A 22,179-nucleotide genomic window follows, 5' to 3' on the forward strand; every position below is an offset into this window, starting at 1 on the left:
CTGACTCTGAAGACATTAATATACTAGACTATATATTAAGATACGTAACTAATTTTTGTTGGCGATTATGTTCATGTATATTAATAAAATATAATCAATGATAAAAATAACTCAGAAATTCAGTAGACATTAAGCTGATAATTTAAAACACTCAAAACTATCATCATGTGAATTCCACTGCTCTCTATCAATTCCCTTTTCTGCATCCTTATTCACTTTCAAAAATAGGCCAAATAAATTAGCTAACTTCCTAGCAAATATAAAATGTGGAATATACTCAGCAGTCACTGCTACTGTGCTGGGGAGTCTCTGTGTAACTGTGGACTTTGAGCATGCAGAGATTTGTATTCTAACTGTCTGTGTACTTCCTAGTAGGTAATTTTATTCATAATTAATTTTTCCAGGGTATTGCTGGTACAGATGTTGCAAAGGAAGCCTCAGATATCATCCTAACAGATGACAATTTCAGTAGCATTGTGAAGGCTGTAATGTGGGGACGTAATGTCTATGATAGTATCTCCAAGTTCCTGCAGTTCCAGCTCACCGTTAACATTGTGGCTGTGATTGTGGCTTTCACTGGAGCATGCATTACGCAGGTAAGGTTAACTTCAGGGGTTGCTTAAAGTATGGGGCCAAATCCTACCACGCTACGTTTTCTTTTAAGTAATGGTGGCTTACATTTAATTCTTCCTTTGTACAACAGAAAGTATGCTTTCTGAAATTCTTCCAACCGTTGAGAGTGTATTTAAGATCAAGCTGCTAAATGTTAAATAGCTGTTGACATAAGAAAGTGTATAATCCATCTTCTCCTGCAAGTACATTGCTTTCAGGAGTGGCTAATTTTTGTGCTGCCTCCATACAGCTCCCTGTTTTTGGTTACATATTATTGTCATGACTGAGCTTGTGATGATAGGACAGAAAATGTCAGGGATTGGGAGAAGGAAGAGATTATGGGACTTTGCTTTTCCTCTCAGAGTATTTCACTATTAAATATATATTTCTTGATGGATTACAGAATGGGATTATTATTTTCAAGAGAGCAGTACTGACACACAGAAGTAAGCCCAGCAGGGGAGCTTTTTGACTGATAAAATTATTTTGTTGCTTTCAGGCAATTCCTTTTAATTTCAGATGCAAGTGACAAACCAATTAAATGACACATACAGTTGGACTTTGATCTCTTTTTCTCCCTCTGCATTAATCCCTCACTGCAATCCTGGTGTACATGCAACATGTTTAGGTCTTTTACAAAAAGCGTATGTGAAAGCAAACCACATTTTTTTCCCTTCAAATTACTACTTTTTGATTAATAAAATTAGGTTTTCTTTTCCCTAGAAAGAAAACAGGATGTCTCTAGTACAGTATGAGGTTTCTGGCCTTCATTAGAAAATAGCAAAACATGCAGTTTTTAGTGTTGTCTCTCTCTAAAATAATGTATATTTCAGATGCTGCAGACAGGTGCTGTTGTTGATTGCGTCTCATTGATTGAGACACACCATGGGAAAGCTGATGCTTCCCTGTCTTGTGCATCATACAAATGCACATACCTGATTTAACAGGTAAATTTCATCTCAGGCACACCTGAGCAAAACAATGAATAAGTCATTAGCTCTGCTCCAGGGTAAACTTACATTGTAATCCTGGAATTGATACTTGAAACCAGAAACCCAGGTACCTTTACAAAACCATGAGGTCAAACTTCTCCTAAGCCTTGACTGACATTTAGAGGCCTTTTTTTTGTGCTGTGTATGAGGAGTCTGCAAGCTCCCAGCTTCTGCTAGCACCATGCAACAGCTGGGTAGATACAACTGTCATCATTTAGCTCCTCTGAGCTAAGTGAGCATAAGGCTAGTGCTAGGATTCTTCGAGAAGTCAGAAATGGCTGGTTTTGAAGCAAGTAGAAGTGATCTTAAATGCAATAACGATTTTATTCTGTACAAAGGAAACACTGAAACCTCAATTCACTTGTTTTCTGAGAAGTAAAAACTGTGAGCTGCTAAGTGCTAGGTCCCTACCACACTGCCCCCAGGTCTTGATGATGCCTTGTTGTCACAATTGAGCCTGTGCTATGGGACAAAATTATTGATGTTGAGGCAGAAGTTGGGTAACTTTTCCTTTTCCCTTGGGAAATATTTTCAAGCATATTGAGAAAATGTTTAGCTGTAAAGTTATTGTTGCTGGTAACAGAAGGTATATGAATAAGGACTAAAAGTCCGGAAGGTCAGTCCTCCTGGATTTTTATCAGTTGTACAAAACCATATAAAAAAAAAATGCTAACAGCAATGTAGTAAGAATACCATAATTGGAACTGAGGCGAGTGCTTCCTTTGAATGTCTATAAAACAGGGTCTTAAATCACTGCCTACTAACATTTATTTAAGGTGATTTTTCTTTTGCTTAGTGTCCAGCATTTTTTTAATTGCTTTGTGAAAACATGAAGGGAAATATATTCTATTTGTTAACTAAGGAATTTCTATTTTTTTCTTGAAGAGGTTAAACATTACTGAATCAGTGCAAAGGCTATTTAAAATGAAGTCTAAGTGCTTGTGTAGTGCATAACTAGTGCAAGCATATTCCCCTTTCTAATTCCGGAGCTTTCTTCATCCTTTGAATCATTCCATTGGCTTCGAGAAGGATTTGGATCAGGCCCAGTGCATTTGTATTGCCCCCATGGTCTGTAAGACCACCACTGAGCCTGCAAGTCTATTGTCCCTGTTTACAGGTTTTAATGTACACCTAGAATTCTAGGTGTATATTAGTATATATAATAGTATATGTATATACATAGTATATGTATAATAGTATTTCTGTCCAAATAGATTCTTATGCAATTCCTTAATTTGGCAGTAAAAATGCAAATCCAAAGGAAGAGGTCTGAAAGGAGCTAAAATTGAAATTGTAGCAAAAAGGCAGCAGTTATTTCCATTGTAGTTCTGTTTACACTCAACGCCCTGACTGCTGATAATCTCAAGTAGCTCTCAGTTCTGTCTCATTCAAGAAGGATCTTGCCTTACGAATGAACATTATTATGTTAGGCTTTGACTCAAAGACTCTAGCCAGTGAAAGGGCATTATGTTTGCTTGGCTCATAAGCTTTACTAAAAATTACACTTGAGAACATACTGTACCCTCTGGTTGCTATGAAAATAGCTCTAGCACAAAATGCATGAATATACCAAAAAATCTTGCATAAACAGGTTAGGTGCACACACATGGATCTAAGTCTGCAAAACTGTACACAGGTCTTAAAGTACTATTTTGACTGAAACATTTAAGTTCTTAACAAACAAATGAAGCTAAAATCTGTAGTTTCCAAAAGGCAACACAGCTTTCTGTGACCTTCAAAATGAATATAAAGAAGGTCCACACTGGACTGAATTTTACTTTGCTTTTAGGTAGTCAGTTTGGTTTTCTTTGACACACAGAATATAATTTTAGTCCACAATTAATATTCAGGTTAATGACTATTACACAGGCTGTCCTTTTGGTGATATTTCATCAAATCTAGAATGAGAAAAATTCTATGTAGGTAGTAGCATTTCTTTCACGCTTCTTAATGTCACCTCTCAAAAAATCTGTTCTGCAATTCAGAACCAGCGTACTGGGATGCTTTGGGTATGAAGCTTCTTTTACGCTTACCTACTCTTTTTGGTCTTTCTACTGTTTGTGCTTAAAGGAAGTACAAAGATAATAAAATCTTTGTTTTGACTAATTTTTTTTAAGACTTGGCTTGTGCTTTGCAACTAAATAGACTTAATTTTATTCAGTCTTGATCCTGCAATTGCATCGGTGTACGTGTAAATATGCGTGTGTGGTCATATCACTGCAGGACTCCTAGTGAAACCAGAGCAACTCTATGTTAATGAAAGGGTCCAACTGTGTGAGTACTATTATGAGTGAAATTAGACCTCCAAGGAGCACCCAGAGAATGCCTTGCCAAGTAGGAGCTGATTTGCTTGGTCCAGAGCACCTTAGGAGTGCCACGGAGAGGCTTAAGAAAAATACGAGGTAGAACCTGTGACCATTAGTGGTCATTTTAAGAATCTGCTGCTTTTTTTCTCAAATACATAAATAAAATCAGTGTCCTTGCCAATTCCCCTTCAGGGAAGTACTGTTTAGCTTAATTCTGTTAATTTTAAGCAAATATTATTTTATTATTTATCTACCCAATGCCTGTCTCAGCAAGATGCTGCTGTTAGAGAGAATATCTACCGTATCTACTATTTCTATTTTGTCCTGGTTTGCTCTTTCAATAGATGTTTAACTACATGTACAAAATGTATGTGACCCTACATGCTACTCCAGCGTTATGTAAGGATTATAAAGGAGTAGCAGTGGGCTATTAAAGAAGTTATTACGCAGACTAAACGGGACCAATGCAAATGGTCATTTGCTGTTCTTTGTCATGGGTCCCAGCACGAAGTCATGTTAAGGTGACAGAAATCATATTCTAAGCAGCATAGGAATTACAGATGCAGTGTCACCTGTTGGCAAGCTTAGTGCGGCTGCTGCCAAAACTAAGCTGCCCCTCACAGGGATCTAACTTACATTGGGCCCTGTTTCGGTTTACAGCAGCTCAATGTATAAGCCAAGAGTTCTGAATTTTCAACTAATAATGAACTTCTGTGTTGTGATTCTGTAATTATGTAAAGCAGTCTGAGATCTAGGTCATACAAGAAAACCAAGCTTAAAGAAGTCTCCGATTAAAAGCTGAATCAGGATCACTCAATCTGTGGCTGCATAGGTGCTCTTAATTTTGTGTCCAGTGTGTACATAGCACCCACCAATGAGATCACAACTATTATTTCTGCTAGTCCCATGTCAGTGCAGTTTGTGTGGCACAATGCAGCTGAGCTGTATGAATTCACTTTATCTTTCAATTAATCCAATTCATTTACCTCTTGCTTCCTTCTCTCTGTGTTGCCCAATGCATACTTTTAAAATGATCAGTGTGGTTATCTTGACCAGTTTGCATATAGTTGTCCCTTCTGTTTAGCAGCCATTACCTCAGGTTAAACCAATAATTTCTTTCTCCAGTGGATTTATGAGACATAAACTCTTACATTCTGAGTTCATTCTCTGAATAACATTTTTGCAGAGCCCTTGATTGACTCAGTGAGGGTTGTTCTTTGGAGCTCTGCCTACAATTATTGTGAATTTTGTACTTCAAATGAGTCATTGCTCCACATCTCTAGGTATCATATAGAGTTCTATATGTGCCTTACAAAGCCGGAAGGTTCATCCTGTTTCCTGTCCCCAACATATACACAGTACCAAGAAAATATTAGGTCATTATGTTTGGAGCTGTTAAAAATAATCTGGGTATGTACAAAATAAAGATTTTAAAATGCAGTTCAGTCAAATGGAAACAGTTTTTTACTGGAACTACAAAGCTAGCAGGTTTATCTCCATGTCAGATTTTGTCTGTGTCTCCAACTGTTGAGGCAATGTAACCATTCAAAAAGGTTGCATTAAAGAAAGAGAAGACAAAGACTGTGTTTTAACATTTTACATTCAAATTATTGTTCTCGTACTTCGAGAAAGACTTAATGTTTTAGCAGACATTAGGAACTGAAAACAGTGACTCTACAGGACATTATGTTTGGAAAATTAAATGTTAATTAAAAAGCACTGTAGCAATGAACTACCGCATGAATCACTTATTGTTTTTACAGATCTTGTTCAAAAAATGAGGATGATCTATACTTACATGTATAAGGCAGTAATTTACGTGGTTATAATGTTTTACTGCAGAACTGTATTTGGCAAATCCTAAAATAATAGCATTGGCAAATTTGAAAAAGCTATAATATAAAATCAAATTTTGTACTGTTTAGCTTTGTTTTGGGAAGGCTTAGAGGCATGGAAATAGAATTGAGGACACCACTTCCATACAATTAGTAGACAGTGTGATCTAGCAGCAGCAGCAAGGGCTGGCTTTTTTTTTGCATTAATGTATATAAAGTTAACCTACCAGAAATGCTCATTTTTATGAATTCATGCATATGTTCTGTGACAAGTGGGAGTAAAGAGGTAAGGGTGAAAATACCTTTTTATTCCCTTACAGGTTGTCATCTAAATCAAAAGTAACAAGCTCTAAAATTTGTGAGGCTCTGTGTGTCACAAAAGATTTGTAGTTTATTTCCAGCCTTTGGTGATTTGTACTTTTAAGTGTTTCCAAGATGAAGTGTAACATCACTTGATTAAAGGGACATTTTCCTTTTACCTCTAGGCCAATGCTAACCTATTCCAAGGTCAAGTGGAAGGGAATTTGACAAATAAGTGGTGATTTTGGGTGGTTTGCAGTTTGAACAGCTTTCATCCCAAAAGTTTTCAGAAAGTGAATTAAGAATTATTAGCTAGTCAGTTTGTGGCTAAAATGCAGTGAAAAGACGACTGACTTTGCATCCCACTTGCATAAGTGACTAAAATCTGTAATGGAAGACTAAGCTCCTTAGCTGATGTGTATTTTCCTCAGTTTCCACCAACTAATCAGAAATCAGATAGAGTTGCAGTGGAAATTTCATTCCACTGCCTGCCCAGACTAATGTGTATTTAATGTTTTGGCTTCAGCTCAGAATGAGCTTTCACACTTGACTGAACAGTGTAGCACTGCCAATAATAGATAATTATTAGGGGCACCATAGCCACCCAAGGTGATTGGCAGTGTGAAATGGTGAGAACATGTTGTTGCCAAAACTGATGACTGCCAATTACAGTTGTGTGATTTAGAGACTGAAATAATCTGACTTTTCGTCAGGCTCTGATAGACACCTGAATATTTGACTCTATTAATTAAGCGTAACAGACAAATTCAGTTTTATTGGCATAAAAGTCAGTGCATGAAGCATAAATTCAGCTATTGTAACATCTGAAAGTAGAGAATGTTTCTCAAGAAAACTTACTAACTAGACAGGTAAAAATACGACAAGGAAAATTCTTCAGTAGAAAACATGTTTTCCTTTTTCTCTATATGCTATGTCCAAGTCTAGGGTCTCTGAGCCCTAGCAACAAACTGCTTTTAGTGCAAGTGCTCTCCTTGTTTGAGCCATTAGTATTAATAAAAATAAATGAGGTCTCAATTTGGAACAAAGTTTGTCCTGATTGCTTTTCATTTTTTAGCCACCTCTAAAGACAAAGACGTTTCCTGTTTCTGCAGCTGCATACCAAATGAGTGAGCTGAACTCTTCAGATAAGCCCAGTTAATGCAACCCATAACCAAGAGGTCAAGAATCTATTAATGCTGATCTTCCTCCCTTCCCTGATGTAGCCAACCTGTAAGACTTAGAAACAGTAGGTTGCTTTTCTCCATCCCTTTGAACAAGCCAAAAATGAATATAGAAAATATTCATGAATAAAATGTATCAAAATTTGTGTAAATGCAAGGGTGATAAAAATATGTTTTCAAGAGGAAATAATATTTTATCTCAAGGGAGAGTTGGAATATAAACCAGATCCACAAGACACCAAACCACTTACCCTTGTTCTCCATATGTCCTTGGGATACTGAATGGATATTGGCCCTCATAGTTTGATAATATTTTATTAAGAATGAACATTTAACCCTTTGAAGAAAAGGGCAGAGTCCATAAGGTGTTTTTATTGGCTTTGATTTGGCTTGTATGCTGTTCCATAAATTTCTTTGCTTCACTACTGCAGCACCATGGTAATGTAATGCATAAAAATAGCGCGCTCATCTTCCAACTTTCACACTGTAGATTAACTCCCTTCCATTATCATACTGATACCTTATTACTTTTGAGATTCTATTTTCCTAATAAAACCCATCTATTTGAAACAGGAAGCAGACCTTACTAATGCTGCCCGTTTTGTATTCAGTCTAAAGGCATAGGAGGTTGTTAGATACAAAAAAAGAACCTACTTCATTTTTTCCTGATATGGCTCTTTGAGACAATTGCATCTATCTATCAATACAGCTGCCCCAATGAAGTACAAATCAAAACTTTATAATAGTCATCTAGAGTTCTCCTGAGATCTGTGTTAGTTTGCTTTATTTATTTACTTTGGGGTTTTTTTTAAACATTATCTAAAGTCCTCTCCCATATGACCATAGACTCTTTTCTAGAATTAAGTGAGGAAAGAGCTCCTTCTAGCGGTTGGCGATGCGCTTCAGAATTTGGTGATGTGCTTCAGAAAATGAATACTTCATCCTGACAAGTAGTAATGTTTGGTTTTTTTCTTTCCAGTTCCGTAGTTTCAAATATGCTATCCTGTTACCCAGTAAAATAATAAAAAAATTCTTTCTTTTACACATTAGATATAGTTTAATGGGTTTCAGAATATTTTTTAAATTCAAATATCGGGCATTTTTTTCGTCACTACTGTTTTTAAAAGGTCTTATTTAAGTAGGATGTATTAAAGTGTCTCAGTAATTGGTTCACAAATTTTTAATAATTTCAAGCTGTTTCTGAAAAAACAGATAGGTAGGTTATAGTAAAAGGAAACTTTCTAAATTGTTTCAGTATAATTTTTCTTCCAGAAAGTAAGTCGCACTTATATTATCTAGTTACCTAAATTCAGCTGAAAATTTAAGCATGATGCGTGAAGGTAACAGAAGGTATTGTAAAATGTATTATAAAGTGTTAATGTTATGCATTATAAGAATTGTGTGATTGTAAATATTCCTGATTTAAATGACTGGATAGAAGTAGTTTGTCTTTGCTCAGATCACTGTGCTTCCTGTGATTCTCGTCTTGCATAAGAAAGATAAGAAAGGTCATAGTAGGTCAGACCAAAGGTTCATGTGTTGCAGTACCCTGTCTTCAGCACTGCTTGCGGTCACACAGGAAGAAATGAAATCACAGTAAATGACCTGACAGCAATTACTTTTCTAGGAAATATGTAACTTTCTAATTTGTCTCCACAGGACTCTCCTCTAAAAGCTGTACAGATGTTGTGGGTCAATCTCATTATGGACACCTTTGCCTCACTCGCTTTGGCCACCGAACCTCCAACAGAGGCTCTATTGCTAAGAAAGCCATATGGCAGGAACAAACCTCTTATATCCCGGACCATGATGAAGAACATTCTGGGCCACGCTGTTTATCAGCTTACTCTCATATTTACACTTCTTTTTGTCGGTAAGAAAGTTTGTTAGGCTTGTAGCCTAGTTTAGAAGCATCTAGGTCTCGTAGCCTGACATGTCAAAATGCTTTCAATGTAATCACTTAATGCACATATATTAAGTCTGTCATAGTTAAACAGCTAGCAGGACCGAGCTGTTTCATGAGATCAGAAACAGTAGGGGAAAGAGAACAGAAGCAATAGAAGGATTTAGTCACCTTTCATATGTTGTTTACATTGGGAACGGCTTCAGTTGAGCTTTTTTGCCTCCTAAAAAAACGTAGGTTTGGGCTTTGGCAAAAGTTTTTGTTAAAACGTAGCATAGAAGGTTACTTTTTAATCGGAGTATCTAGCCTGCTTCTTCTATAATGAAATTTCATTTTGAGACTTGCGATCTTTAGTAGGCATGTAACAACAAAAAAACACAACAAAAATCAAGATCTATTTTACCAATATCTGAAGAAGCTCTAATCGGGAGCAAAATGTTTGCCATAGTCAAGAAATAATGCTGATCTTAAGCAGTATAGATAAGCAAGTAATCAGTATTAAGTGATACAAATAACACTCTGTTTTGACATTTAATATCTAGAATGGATATTAAAAGTGGGAATAAAATCTAATTTATTAGATTACTGGACTCTTCAGGCCTTGCTAGCAACGGATGCTTTTTATAGGTTGTAATTTGGAGAGGGGAGGGAAGGAGGAGGAATGTTTCTTGCTGCAGGGAATAGTAGGGGCTAATAATAGATTCTGTTGCTCCACAATAATAAGTGAACTTGCTCAAAGGACTGGTAATTTTTATCAGTTGGGTATTGTGTTCTTGTCACTATGTCATTGCTGTTAAATTACATGTGTTGTCTTTCAGATTTTTTTCTTTATATACAGACTTCCATATAAGCTGTAAATATAAATTTATGATTCTTAGGAGTTTTTTGAGCTCCGTTGTGAAAGTCTCGCTCTACCTTTACCAACAGCTGGCAGCTTATTTGGAATGCTCAAAGGAGGTGATGATCTGTTTACAGTGGAGCTATTTAAACCAAAATAATTGCCAGGTTTTGAGGAGAGATGGTCTGTAATATTGTTAGGCTTACAGTATATATTGAGAATGTCTAGCGAGTCTAGGAAATTGTATTTTCAGCTTCTCTAAGACAGTTGGTCTTGGTAATTCATGTGATACAAATCTTGGAATGAGAACTGTTAACTTTATGGGGAGTTTTAATGGCTTTTTGATGAGTTTTATGGTTTGGAATACTTTATACTGAGCCCTGATGAAAAGAAAACCAGGCTTTTTCACCCTACTCTAATTACTTCTGCGTGTCTCTGGAAAACCCATGCATACTTCGAAGGATGCAGCCCAACCAATTTTCTGATAAGCCTAGAAAATACAGTCTTTTCCTTTCTAAACTCCACAAGGCTCAGCTTTGCAGTGAAATGATGTTCTAAACTCAGTGTTTCAAGAAATAAATTCCAAATTAATGAGAATTATTTATATTTTGATGAACTGATACTTCATTTTTTGTAGTAGGTTTCTGTAGAGACCAGTACATGAAGTTTTCCTATTTTTTCTATGATGTGGCAATAAATACATTGTGTTTGAACATACAGTAATGCCTTTGAGACATCAGGCACATCAGAAATCCAGAAGTCACTGTCTAGTTCTGTCAAACTGTAGTATGAAAAATATCTTAACCTCAGCAACTAGGTGTAACAAACTTAAAGTTGATGTACTATAACGCCTTTTGGAACATGTTCGGAAATAAAAACTAGTTATGGGTTTAACCACTGCCGTTCCACAATAGCAGCATGTTCTGCTTTGCCAATGAAGTGATGCAATGCAATAATAGAGACTTAAGGACAGGTACTCTCACTAAGGAAAGTATTCATATATTTGTGTTTGTGTGTGTATTGAATGAAAGCAAGTAGATGTAATGTGTGTGTATAGATATGTGTGTGTATCTATAAAAGATAAAATGATGATATCTGTTTGCTTTCATTAATTTTTTCCTTTATTGTTTATATGTAGTAAGGGGAATGTTTTCCAATGCTTAGTTATCTCTCTGGAGATGTATAATCTTCTTAAAAATCTTTGCTCTCTCACAGTCTAAGTTTTGTGGCCTCATATTGTGTTACTGATATATTTGTGATATCGTAGTCTACTTTATGACAAAAGACTATAAATCAAATTCTTTCTTTGGAAACACGCTCATTATTCCCAGTGACTTGAACACGAACTGCTCAAATATCCCGAGGCCAAAAAACGCTCGCTGTTAACTTAGCTGATGGAATTAATGACCTCAGGAGAAAACCTGAGGAAACCTTTCTTCTTTCTTCAGAAATTCTGAATATAATGCTAGTGGGATAGCAGAATAATGTTCAAGTTTTAATTCGCTTTTATTAACAAAACACTGGTTATGAAAATGAGTAGTATTGCGATAATCTTCTTTACTCTTATTTCATTCATTATTTACACTTTCATGTGAATGCCCCATCCTTACTTTAAGACAATACCTCTTTCAATAACTGTATGTTACCTGTAAACTTTGCATATAAGAAAGTGGATGAAAAATTGGTCATGAGCTGGCAATGTGCACTTGCAGCCCAGAAAACCAACAGTATTGTGGGCTGAATCAAAAGCAGCGTGGCCAGCAGGTTGAGGGTGGTGATTCTCCCCCTCTGCTCCACTCTTGTGAAACCCCCCCTGGAGTATTGCGTTCAGCTCTGGAGTCCCCAGTACAAGAAAGACATGGACCTGTTAGAGCAGGTCCAGAGGAGGAGCCACAAAACTGGTCAGAGAGCTGGAACAGCTCTCCTGTGAAGAAAGGCTGAGAGTTGGGGTTGTTCAGCCTGGAGAAGTCAAGTGTCTGGGGAGACCTTATTGCAGCCTTTCAATACGTAAAGGAGGCTTATAAGAAAGGCAGAGAGGCTTTTTACCAAGGCCTGTAGTGACAGGACAAGGGGCCACAGTTTTAAACTGAAAGAGGGTAGGTTTGATTGGGCATAAGGAAGAAATTTTTTTCCAGTGAGAGTGGTGAGTCAGGTTGCTCAGAGAAACTGTGGGTGCCCCATCATTGGAACTGTTCAAGGTCAGGTTGGATGGGGCTTTGAGCAGCATGATCTACTGAAAGATGTCCTTGCCCATGGCAGGGGGATTGGACTAGATGATCTTTAAAGGTCCCTCCCAACACAAAGCATTCTATGATTCTGTAAGAAAAGAGGTCCCTCAGGTGCAGGTATCTTTTCAAAACTTACCTCATTTTTAGAGTTACTCATCATGGGTTGTATCTTGCTTTTTTATTGGTTAGATCTAAAAGTGATAGTCAAATTATCAAAATAAAGAGCAATGCCTGATGGTGTGCTTTCAAAGCAGACTAGCAGAATGATCAAAACCAAATCTGTTTAAAACCAGAAATGTCTGTGTTTTTTATCATTAATATCCTTGAATGCTTGTCAAGAGTTATGCCATACTGGATTAGCAAATGGGTGAAAACTGCTGAAGAGTGGTTGCTTCTAATTATTGTAAAAAATCGCAAACATACTGTCAATGGTCTCGAGTGCTCGGTACATCAGAAAGAATTGACTTCTTAGAATAATTACTACTTGGTTAGAGGAAAAGTACTGCTAAAAACTATTTGCGTAGGTATACTGAGTTATTAGATAAAAGTCATCATTTGAGAAGCTTCTTGCTCAGGAAGTTTAGATGTCTTTTCCTCACTGGTGTTGCAAATTCTGCTTATATTGTAGTATGTGCAGAAAGCAAGCTGGTAAAGCAGAGCACAGGAGGCAACTAGCTAAAGCAAACAAGGGAAATACTGATTAATTTATTCTAGTGGAAACCTTTATTTTTGTCTTATACCTAGGTGAGAAAATGTTTAAGATTGACAGTGGGAGGAATGCACCACTTCACTCTCCTCCTTCAGAGCATTACACCATTATCTTCAACACCTTTGTCATGATGCAGCTTTTCAATGAAATCAACGCACGGAAAATCCATGGCGAAAGAAATGTCTTTGATGGCATCTTCAGAAATCCTATTTTTTGCACTATCGTACTGGGTACATTTACTATTCAGGTAATGATTTGGGCAAGAATTAGTAAATATTCATCAGAAATTTGCGTTAAGTTTTTTTCTGTGTGTTTTTTTTAAAATCTAAATGCTGTCGGAGGCACACTTAATAGTAAACCACCTGGTTTCACATATTTTCTTAATCAATACAAGTGTCAGTAATGGAAAATGTTACATAGCCATGCTAATACAGCATAAATTGTGATCATTATAACTAGGTCAAATCTTAAATTAAACTGAAGGTGTACAATAATAACAGCTATCATGATTTGTTGATATTGTAACTGGTTTTTGTAGAAGCAATTATTAAGTAGTATACCAAACAATAGCAACAAAGCATTTTACATTAATTTCCTACTCCATGAATAGACAAATTGGCCTTCAAATAGCTATTGCTGATCTGTTCTTCTGAGGTTAAATGACAGTCCCAAATGCTACTTGATGTTCTCAGTAATACTACTTCTTTGTAGTAATTCTTCATGTCCATCTTGTGAGTTTGCTGTCCCAGTCATATGTGAGCATAATTACAGAAATACACACTTTTCCCAAACAGTTGTAATTTTTCTTCCATAAGAACTCTAATTCCTCCTTCTGCTCTTGTATCCATCCGTTTGCTGGCATCTATCCTGTACTTGATACCATCTGACATTACCTTTTAGAAGTCTACTGCAGCCCTCGCAATTGCTTAGAGTTGAGCTATTTCTATCTTGACATTATTGCTCAATTCTGCAATGGCATCCTGGAAGCTATCAGTAATGGGACCTTTCTCATGGAAGGAGTAAGGAGGAGGATACAGCTATTTGAATCTGGGCCATAGTGGTTTGAAACAGGAAAGGGGAACCACTCAGTAAACTAAGTATGGGAGAAAGGATGCCAGTGATTGGTAGTAGAACTTGATGATGATGGTCTTTCACAGCTAGTTCAAAAACATGGGTTTACTACCATGAACTAAAATGCCTTTAGGAGAGGCCTAACAAACTCACAATCATCTCTAATTTGTTTTTTTAATCATGGATAATGTTTGAGGATGTTTTCTTAGATTTAGGCATTACTGTACTCAGTTGTCTGGCTGAAGGAAAAGTGTCATCTAGCTGCTAGCCACATTTCTGAATCGGCTGCTGATTTTACTCACTCTTCCCTGCTTTCCTAGTAGCTGAACTACTTAAGTGCACAGTTCAAAACACTAGGTTTGCGCTCTGACAGTGAATCAAAAAGGACATTGTAGCCTAAGAGTACTTAGGCTGTGATTCTTACTTGCTTTTAAATCTCTTTTTAAAATCAGATAATTTTTCTTGGGACAACAGAAGGTTAATCTTACTATTAATTTTCCATGTTGTTTATTATGTTGTGGAAATATAGCTTTGCATAATGTTGCTTGCTGAAAGAATGTCAGAAGAGTATTTATTATTTTGTCTGTGTGTTTTAATAGCTGGATGTGTGAGCCAAGCATTTTATTCTAAAGAGAAAATTATTGTCTCCAGGAGCTTGGATTATGTAGATGGATATGAGAGATTACAGAAGTGTTTTTATTTCATATTTAAAACTTTATTAGTTCCAAATGTATTTACTACACTTTCTGTGAAGTACAGACTAATTGGCTGTGGTATTTCATCTTTGAGTGCAATAGTTCCATTAACTATTAGTTAGTTTAGTTTAGTCCTTTTTAGAAAAAAGCCAGCAGCAGTGGCCAAATTTTCAAAGTAAAAAATATGGAGAGTGTTAAAATGCATCCTTGATAAGGATCAGAAAGTGCTTCTGTGAGAGCTACAACAGCTTGAGAAATAAAAGGGTAGTTACCACTCCTGTCCTCAGACAAGCAATAGCTTTCTTTTATTAATTTCTTTCTCTGCTTTCAGAATAAATAAATAGTTTTCACAGTGAAGGAAGATGGATTAAAATATGCCATACGTACCGTACAGCATTTAGAAATTCCTCAGTGTGGAGTTGCAATTTCTTTCTTATAATTCTAGCATCATATTCACAATTTTTGTTTCATCTCCTCCTTTTTCCTTACTCTCTCCAGTCATTTTCCCACTTCCTCTCCACTGCCTTCCATTCTCTGTCCCCTTCCTTCCTCCTGTGTATTTGCACTTTGTGTGGAATGAGTTTGTGTTCATAGTCTGTGTTTATTCACTCACGCAGGAAAGCAACCGCTTTATGTATTAGTGTTATTTTGTATCTTAGACTGGACAAATTACTTGGAACTTCTGTTTTGCAGCCATTGACAGATTAAATCTCTGGCTTGTGATTTCAGGTCCCTGGTTTTGCAGCAGCACTACTAACAAAAAATACCAATAATATCTGATTTTCAGTTAGCAAAACCTTCTCAATCTAACCAGGCTTAGAAACTTGTTCAGGTTCTCTGTGTGTTGGTTATCCTGCTGCAAGGTGTGTGGTTTTCCCACCCTCTTTCTCCAACAGGACTAGATTTTGGTATACTATCAATCTACCCATGATAACATGTCTGTAAGTGTACAATAAAATGTTAATTAGAGGGAAAAAAATATCATGCAATGGACATTCCAAAATAAACTACATCAGGATCAACATATCGCCAGCTGAGAATACTCAGAAGCTGGGAGAATACATGGGGACAGTGCTGGTTTTTTTCTTCCTGGGCATTCATATGTGACTGTTGTTAGATATGAGGCTAAGGAAGCCTTAGTCTGAACTGGTATGGCTTTTTCTGACCTTTAATTCAGGGTGCATAAGTTTGTGTGGTTTGATTTTTAGTGACCGAGAGTCAACATATCCCCAGCTGAGAATACTCAGAAGCTGGGAGAATACATGGGGACAGTGCTGGTTTTTTTCTTCCTGGGCATTCATATGTGACTGTTGTTAGATATGAGGCTAAGGAAGCCTTAGTCTGAACTGGTATGGCTTTTTCTGACCTTTAATTCAGGGTGCATAAGTTTGTGTGGTTTGATTTTTAGTGACCGAGATTCTGCAGCTTTTGCTGGGATGGGTTCCAAAAATCTACTTCTGGTAGCTTGACTTAGTGCCACCTAAGAGCGTCAAATGATGTATTTGGAATATAAGACAGTATTTTGATTTTGGGTGCTCTTTAGATCCAGTCCACTAAACAATAGATTGTTAATAATACATTTGACTATTCTACTGGTAAAATATGTTGGAATCAAACCAGCACAGCTGTAATATGTAGAAAGACAAAGTAAAATCTCAAGTAAAATATGACTGGAAGTTGTTGGGGTTTTTTTTGTGGGGTTTGGGGTTTTTTTGGGGGGAGTGTCTTGTTTTGTTTTTTCCCCAGAAAATATTTACCCCCTTTCTTCTCTGCTTTTCTTTGTAGATAGTAATAGTCCAGTTTGGAGGAAAACCATTTAGCTGTTCTCCCCTGCAGCTTGACCAGTGGATGTGGTGTGTATTTATTGGATTAGGAGAACTTGTATGGGGTCAGGTAAGCATTCAGGAATATGCAGATTTCTTTACTTTTTTTTAATAAACCAATCAAAAATCTGATATTGTTCATAATCCTACTATACTGTTGTTTCCTTGATCTCTCACAATGTCATATTGAACACACATTGAAATACAGGGTGCTCTCTAAGTACTTCAAGAATAGATATAGTAGTAAGGATAATTTATCCCACTGTTCCTTTTGATTTTTGTTAATTTTCATCTCTTTTCTTTCTCTAAGCAGGGCGTGCTATCACCAAGGTCTTCTTCAGTTAGGCTTTTTCCTGAAAGACCTTTGATTCATAACCTAGTCCTCTAGTCACAAAAGAAGTATAGTAAGGGCAAATGCACTGTAGCCTTCCCTGCAATAGAGTACCCAATGTAGCATGTGTATGTTCAACCATGGTAAATTTTGGAAAGTGAAAAGAAGTTCCAGTTCTGTGTCATTCCTACTCATTCCCTTGCTGAAACTGCCATTCTATCAATCCGTGGTAGCCTTGTTACTGGCATAGGACTAAGTCCAGCGCATTTAATATACACCAGCAGTGATCCTCCATCCACTTACTTCTGTGTGCGAAGGGTGGGAGAGGGGATGAAAGAAAAAGGATTTTTTCCTGTAATAGTTGCAGGAAAGTGCAGTTTAATTCATGTGTCATTTTAAAATTCTGCTACAACCTGTGTCATCATTAGCTAATATAAAATTATATATAGATGTAAAAACAAGTGTCAATGAGATAATTAAATAAGTTATGTGATTATCTGTCTGGAAGTAATCATACAGATACAATCAGTATTGTTGAAATACTACATTATTCTTTTACGTACAAACACATATTGCAAAGTGTTGCAATAATTGCAACATTGCATAATAATGTTAATTTTTTTCATCTTTGAATGCATTATTAATGTATTTAAGTTGATGCCACCTGACACAGTAAAAAAATATGTGAAAAATGTGAAGTTACATTTTGCCTCTCAGATGTAAAGATACATATAGATCAACTAGTTTGCCACTATGAAGAAACAGGCAAGAAATTGCCAACTACAATTGAATACTGAAATGGTTCTGATGGAATTGTAATGAATAGATGCTAGCTTTCAAAACTGATTATTTGTTCTCTTATGTAAAAAAATAACTTTTTGGACAGTTGGGCCTCAGATTTTGTTGTGACAGAGCTTTTAATCTATGTTGCTGAAAACCACCACTATTAGATTGTTCTACTGTAATTATTACCTGAAGATGGGATTTGATTTATGACCTTGCAGGAGGAAGACCTAAAATCAGTTTGATAATTCTTGGAAAGAAAAGATTTGTTTTCAACTGATTGGAAGATACCAACTTTGTGAGGGGGGAAGAAAAGCAGGGAAAGGGAGAAAAATCCTAGTTGTTTTATTAGATCATTCAGCTGTGAAGAGTTTCCCACAGCCTTTGATCAATGTACTATTTGGCTTCTAAATTTTGTTGTATGTGTTTATTACATAACCATTGAAAACTAAGATTAATATCAGCATCTGTTTTCAATTTAAAAATGGGCATAGTTGCCCAAGCCTTATTGCAAGAGCCTAGCCATTAAATTAAAACTGGTATTGGAATACCTCAACAATTTTATCACTGAAAAGACTACAATTTTACATAAAGCAAATCCAGAGGAAAAAAAATCTTTCTCTTCTGGTTGGTATTTAATGACCAGAAAAGAAAAACACAAGCTAAAAAAAGGCATTATTTACATATTTATGTGATTTACAGTCTGTGGCAAGTCCTCTCTTCATGGAGCTCTACAGTGAGAGAGACTTCCATTAGAAGAGGTGCTTCTCTTCCTTCTCAGCCTTTTCTCTCCTGCTATGACTAATTCTAGTTCAGCACAAACCACATTTGTTATCCCTTTATTTTATCAGTCTCCTGAACCTGACGTTCTTGTGAACAACTAAAACGAATCAGGATTTTCAAGTTTAGATGTTAAAGTTGGCACTTTTTAAAAAGTGATTTATGGTGTAATTTCTAGGAAGCCAACCTGAGATGCTTTGAGGGACAGTTTTCTAAAAGGTGGCCCTCATAACTTCTGAAAACCACGTCTTTCTAAAATATTTCATGTTACGTTCCCAGAATTGATCACTTTTTAAAACTGCGGTAATTTTCCTGGGAATAATATTTAGTTCCTTAATCTACATCCAGTCTATTGAGTCTGCCATTACCTGAACTGGGCAGGTATCTGCAGATACGGAAAAGAAATGAACAAACAAAAAGACATGTAAACACCCTAAGAAAAGAATTAGAGCAGAATCTATATGCCTAGCTGAGAGAGGTCATGAAGGAGAGGTATGTTCTATCGCACAGAATCACTGCCAAATACAGTTGTTTCTATGTGTACTGTCTTGCAAGTACTTCATCACCATCAGTTTTATCAGATACCAAACAGTCTCAAGTAGCTTCTTTCTGTAGAGTGCTTGCATTATAGTGTTTTGAAAGCTGGGAACCAGAAGGAGTTCCAGTAAGTATTTAAATGACTAGCACTTACCTTTTCTTTTTTTCCTCCTGTTCTGTCTTTGCTCGTGACACCAATTCATTGATTTTCCAAGTTTACATCTTGTTTTGCAAATCCCAAAATGCATTTTAAAAAGGTTCTGTAGTAGTGTAGAAACTGGTTTTTTTGACATTTCTTTATCTGTCTTTAAAAATAATATACTTAAAGTGGAATTGTGGATCATGAAGTTCAAGGAGACCCTCAGCAAACTCAACAGTTTATTTTCATCCTGAAAATATTTGGTGCCTTTTCATGTGTCTTCACTAGATCCATTGCAGTTTTCCAAAACTGTAAGATACATCCTCACCATCTTTCCTGCAACTGTCTGATTCTCTCTGTCTTTCACACATTTGGGCTTCAGGGATGTGATTGCTCAGTGCTGAAACAAAAACAGAAAAGAAAATTGCAGTACTTTTTTGCTAAATGGGTCTAATAATTAACTTTGTAGGAGGTTTGGTGTTGTTTTTTTTTTTAAAAGCATTCAATATGTTCCAGGTAATGTCTTGTTAATAGCCATCTGCTAATATTTTTATTCAAGCTGACAAAAGAAATCAGAACAAGGAGAAAATGACTGCCCAAGAGGGTAACACTGAAATGTATTTAAAATAATTGTGTTATAACATTGTCTAACTACAGTATTTGCAAATTTTTAAGATTATTAGCTATCTCCTGTAGTAATTACTTGCAAGGACCACTTTGGTGGACAAACAGAATGAGAAGAGGGGATGAGTTAATCGGAGTTTATTAGTAATAAGGACACAGTAAGAGAGAGCCCTAGAAGAAGTCCAACAGGGAGACAGTCAAACCCACGCCTTTCTGAAACCTAATTTTTGATAAATGCTGAGAAAAGCATTTCAACTTGCTGAAACAAAGGGAGGCTGAATACATGAACCAATGTAGTGTGAGAAGATTTATAAGCATGAGATGCAACTCATTTTCAGATCACATTAACATATATTAGATTATTATCAGTCATTAGAAATACCCAAACTCTAATTGCAGAAGTATCAATCTTGCTAAGTTTTTTTTAAATAATTGCATTCAAATACTTACATCCTCTTTTAGTTTTTTGAGAAAGGACGACATTTTTCCCAGCCTTAAGCTTGCTCCATAGCTGTGTATTGCCAATGTGGTTTAACGATGCAAGTAATGCTAATTGTTTACACAGTAACCTAGGTATTTGTGGACTAAAATGGAGTTGTATAAGTGTAAAGTACTATTATGAATATGCTTATCTTAGCTTTCCTGAAAGATTATAGATCTCATTAAAATATAGGTGTTCTTTTGTAATTAGCAGAATATTATACTATTGTTACTGAATGAGGCTTATGTTTTCAGTACTTTTTTATAATTTTAGGTCATTGCAACCATCCCAACAAGTAGGCTAAAGTTTTTAAAGGAGGCAGGGAGGCTCACTGAGAAGGAGGAGGTCCCTGAAGAAGAACTCAATGAAGATGTTGAAGAAATTGATCATGCAGAGAGAGAACTTCGACGTGGACAAATTCTCTGGTTCAGAGGGCTCAACAGAATTCAAACCCAGGTATGCTAAAAGTAAATGCCCGTATGGTCTAGAAAAAAAAATGCTTAATCTTTGATCAAGGCAAGATAATGTTATAAGGAAAGCCACAGAGTGTTTGTGCTTGTGAACGATGGTACCTGTTAATTCCTTTACTGTTTTCAAAGGAGGAACACATGAAAAAGTAAAATAGGTGAACTGAACAAAGGGGGGTGTGTGTATAGCAGAAGAGATAAAGTGAAAAGATTATAAAATGATAACATGCAGAAATAGGAATACTTTTTTTGAGACTACTGTGAATGGACATTCTTTTTCTACTTCAGTGATGACAGCTCATAAAATAGTGCTGCTTGGAAAATGCAAGCTGTGACAATGGCTAGCAAAATGTTATGAATGCTTTCTAAAACATACTGTTTTATTTGTCAAAAATATACTGTTGCTGCCACTTCTGCAATAACAGAATAATTTGAATTGTTGAGTCTAAAGTATAAAGTACCATTTGATTAAAAAAAAAAAAATCTTTTCTGTTTGGCATTACCATATATATATCTCATGATTAAAAGCAATTGATTTTCTTTCCTATTAGGCAATGAAAAATGTGGTTCTGGATTTATTTTTAGTAGTAAGGGCCTAAGCATCCATTAAATATTGAAATGTATGTGTTGGCTACTATGGATGATTTCTTAGAAATAGCTATCTTTTTATTTAAAAAAAAAAAAACACCCAAATTTTGCTAAATACAAAAATTCATGGCATTTTTTAATATACTAAATATTTGCACTGAATCATGGTGCTAAATATAGTATGGATTAAGGTATCAAGTAACATTTATCCTGTAGTGCTAAAAAAATTATTTGAACTATTTTGCCTTTTTCATTGCAGTAAAGTAGCATGTTTTACAGCACTCTAGTGCTCTCTGCTTGATCTTTCTAAGATCAAGTATTTGTGCCAGCTTGCAGAAGAGAGCAGCTCTGAAAGACAGATACGTACTCGCCATATCAAATGTGAATGTTTTACATGATGCTTACAAGAAAAAGAGGGGAATAATTAAGAAAAATATTTTTTTCTTTAAAGAATCTTTTAAAGAACATCTTTATCTCAAAAGATTCTGATTTTTGTCTTCATTCAAGATAAACAGTACTTTCTCCCTTTTCCCATCTACAAATTGATACATTTTTTTCTGGAGAAAGACATGCAGCCATGCATTTTAGAAAAAATGAGGGAAAGCAGTTAACTGAAACTAGGACAGTTAGGTCTCTTTAGTGCATCTGCAGAGCAAAAAATAAAGAGGGTGGAAACTGCTGTTAGAGAGATTTAAGGGTTTGGGTAAATTCCCAAGGTTCTGTGGTAAGTAATTAAATACGGATCTTCAGCTTTGAGGTTGTGTGTCTTGACTGTATTGAGTCAGGAGCACTCATCATTAGAGAAAATTCAAATTGTCACAGTATAAAGATGACAGACAGGTGCCCAGGTAATGGTGATCTTTATGAAAAGATGACCTCTAAATGTGCATTCTTTTCTTCCTGATGGCTGTAGGAGGAGTGTTGTCTGTGGGCATTTCTGTCAGGATGTCTTTCTG

At 36.1% G+C, this 22,179-nt stretch overlaps 1 protein-coding gene across 5 annotated transcripts in view; it reads left to right on the top strand.

Moving 5' to 3' along the window:
- ATP2B2 (ATPase plasma membrane Ca2+ transporting 2) overlaps nt 1–22,179 on the top strand; it is a 193,882-nt gene that overhangs the window by 155,099 nt on the left and 16,604 nt on the right. For all 5 annotated transcript variants that reach the window (XM_009287043.2, XM_009287045.2, XM_009287047.2 and 2 more), the window contains 5 exons: nt 405–596; nt 8,886–9,099; nt 12,940–13,151; nt 16,456–16,563; nt 20,442–20,624. In XM_009287043.2, coding sequence (XP_009285318.1) covers nt 405–596; nt 8,886–9,099; nt 12,940–13,151; nt 16,456–16,563; nt 20,442–20,624 — 909 coding nt within the window. The remainder of the gene's footprint in view (nt 1–404; nt 597–8,885; nt 9,100–12,939; nt 13,152–16,455; nt 16,564–20,441; nt 20,625–22,179) is intronic.

Source organism: Aptenodytes forsteri, unplaced genomic scaffold, assembly GCF_000699145.1.
Source record: "Aptenodytes forsteri isolate BGI_AS27 unplaced genomic scaffold, ASM69914v1 Scaffold105, whole genome shotgun sequence".
NCBI lineage: Eukaryota > Metazoa > Chordata > Aves > Sphenisciformes > Spheniscidae > Aptenodytes > Aptenodytes forsteri.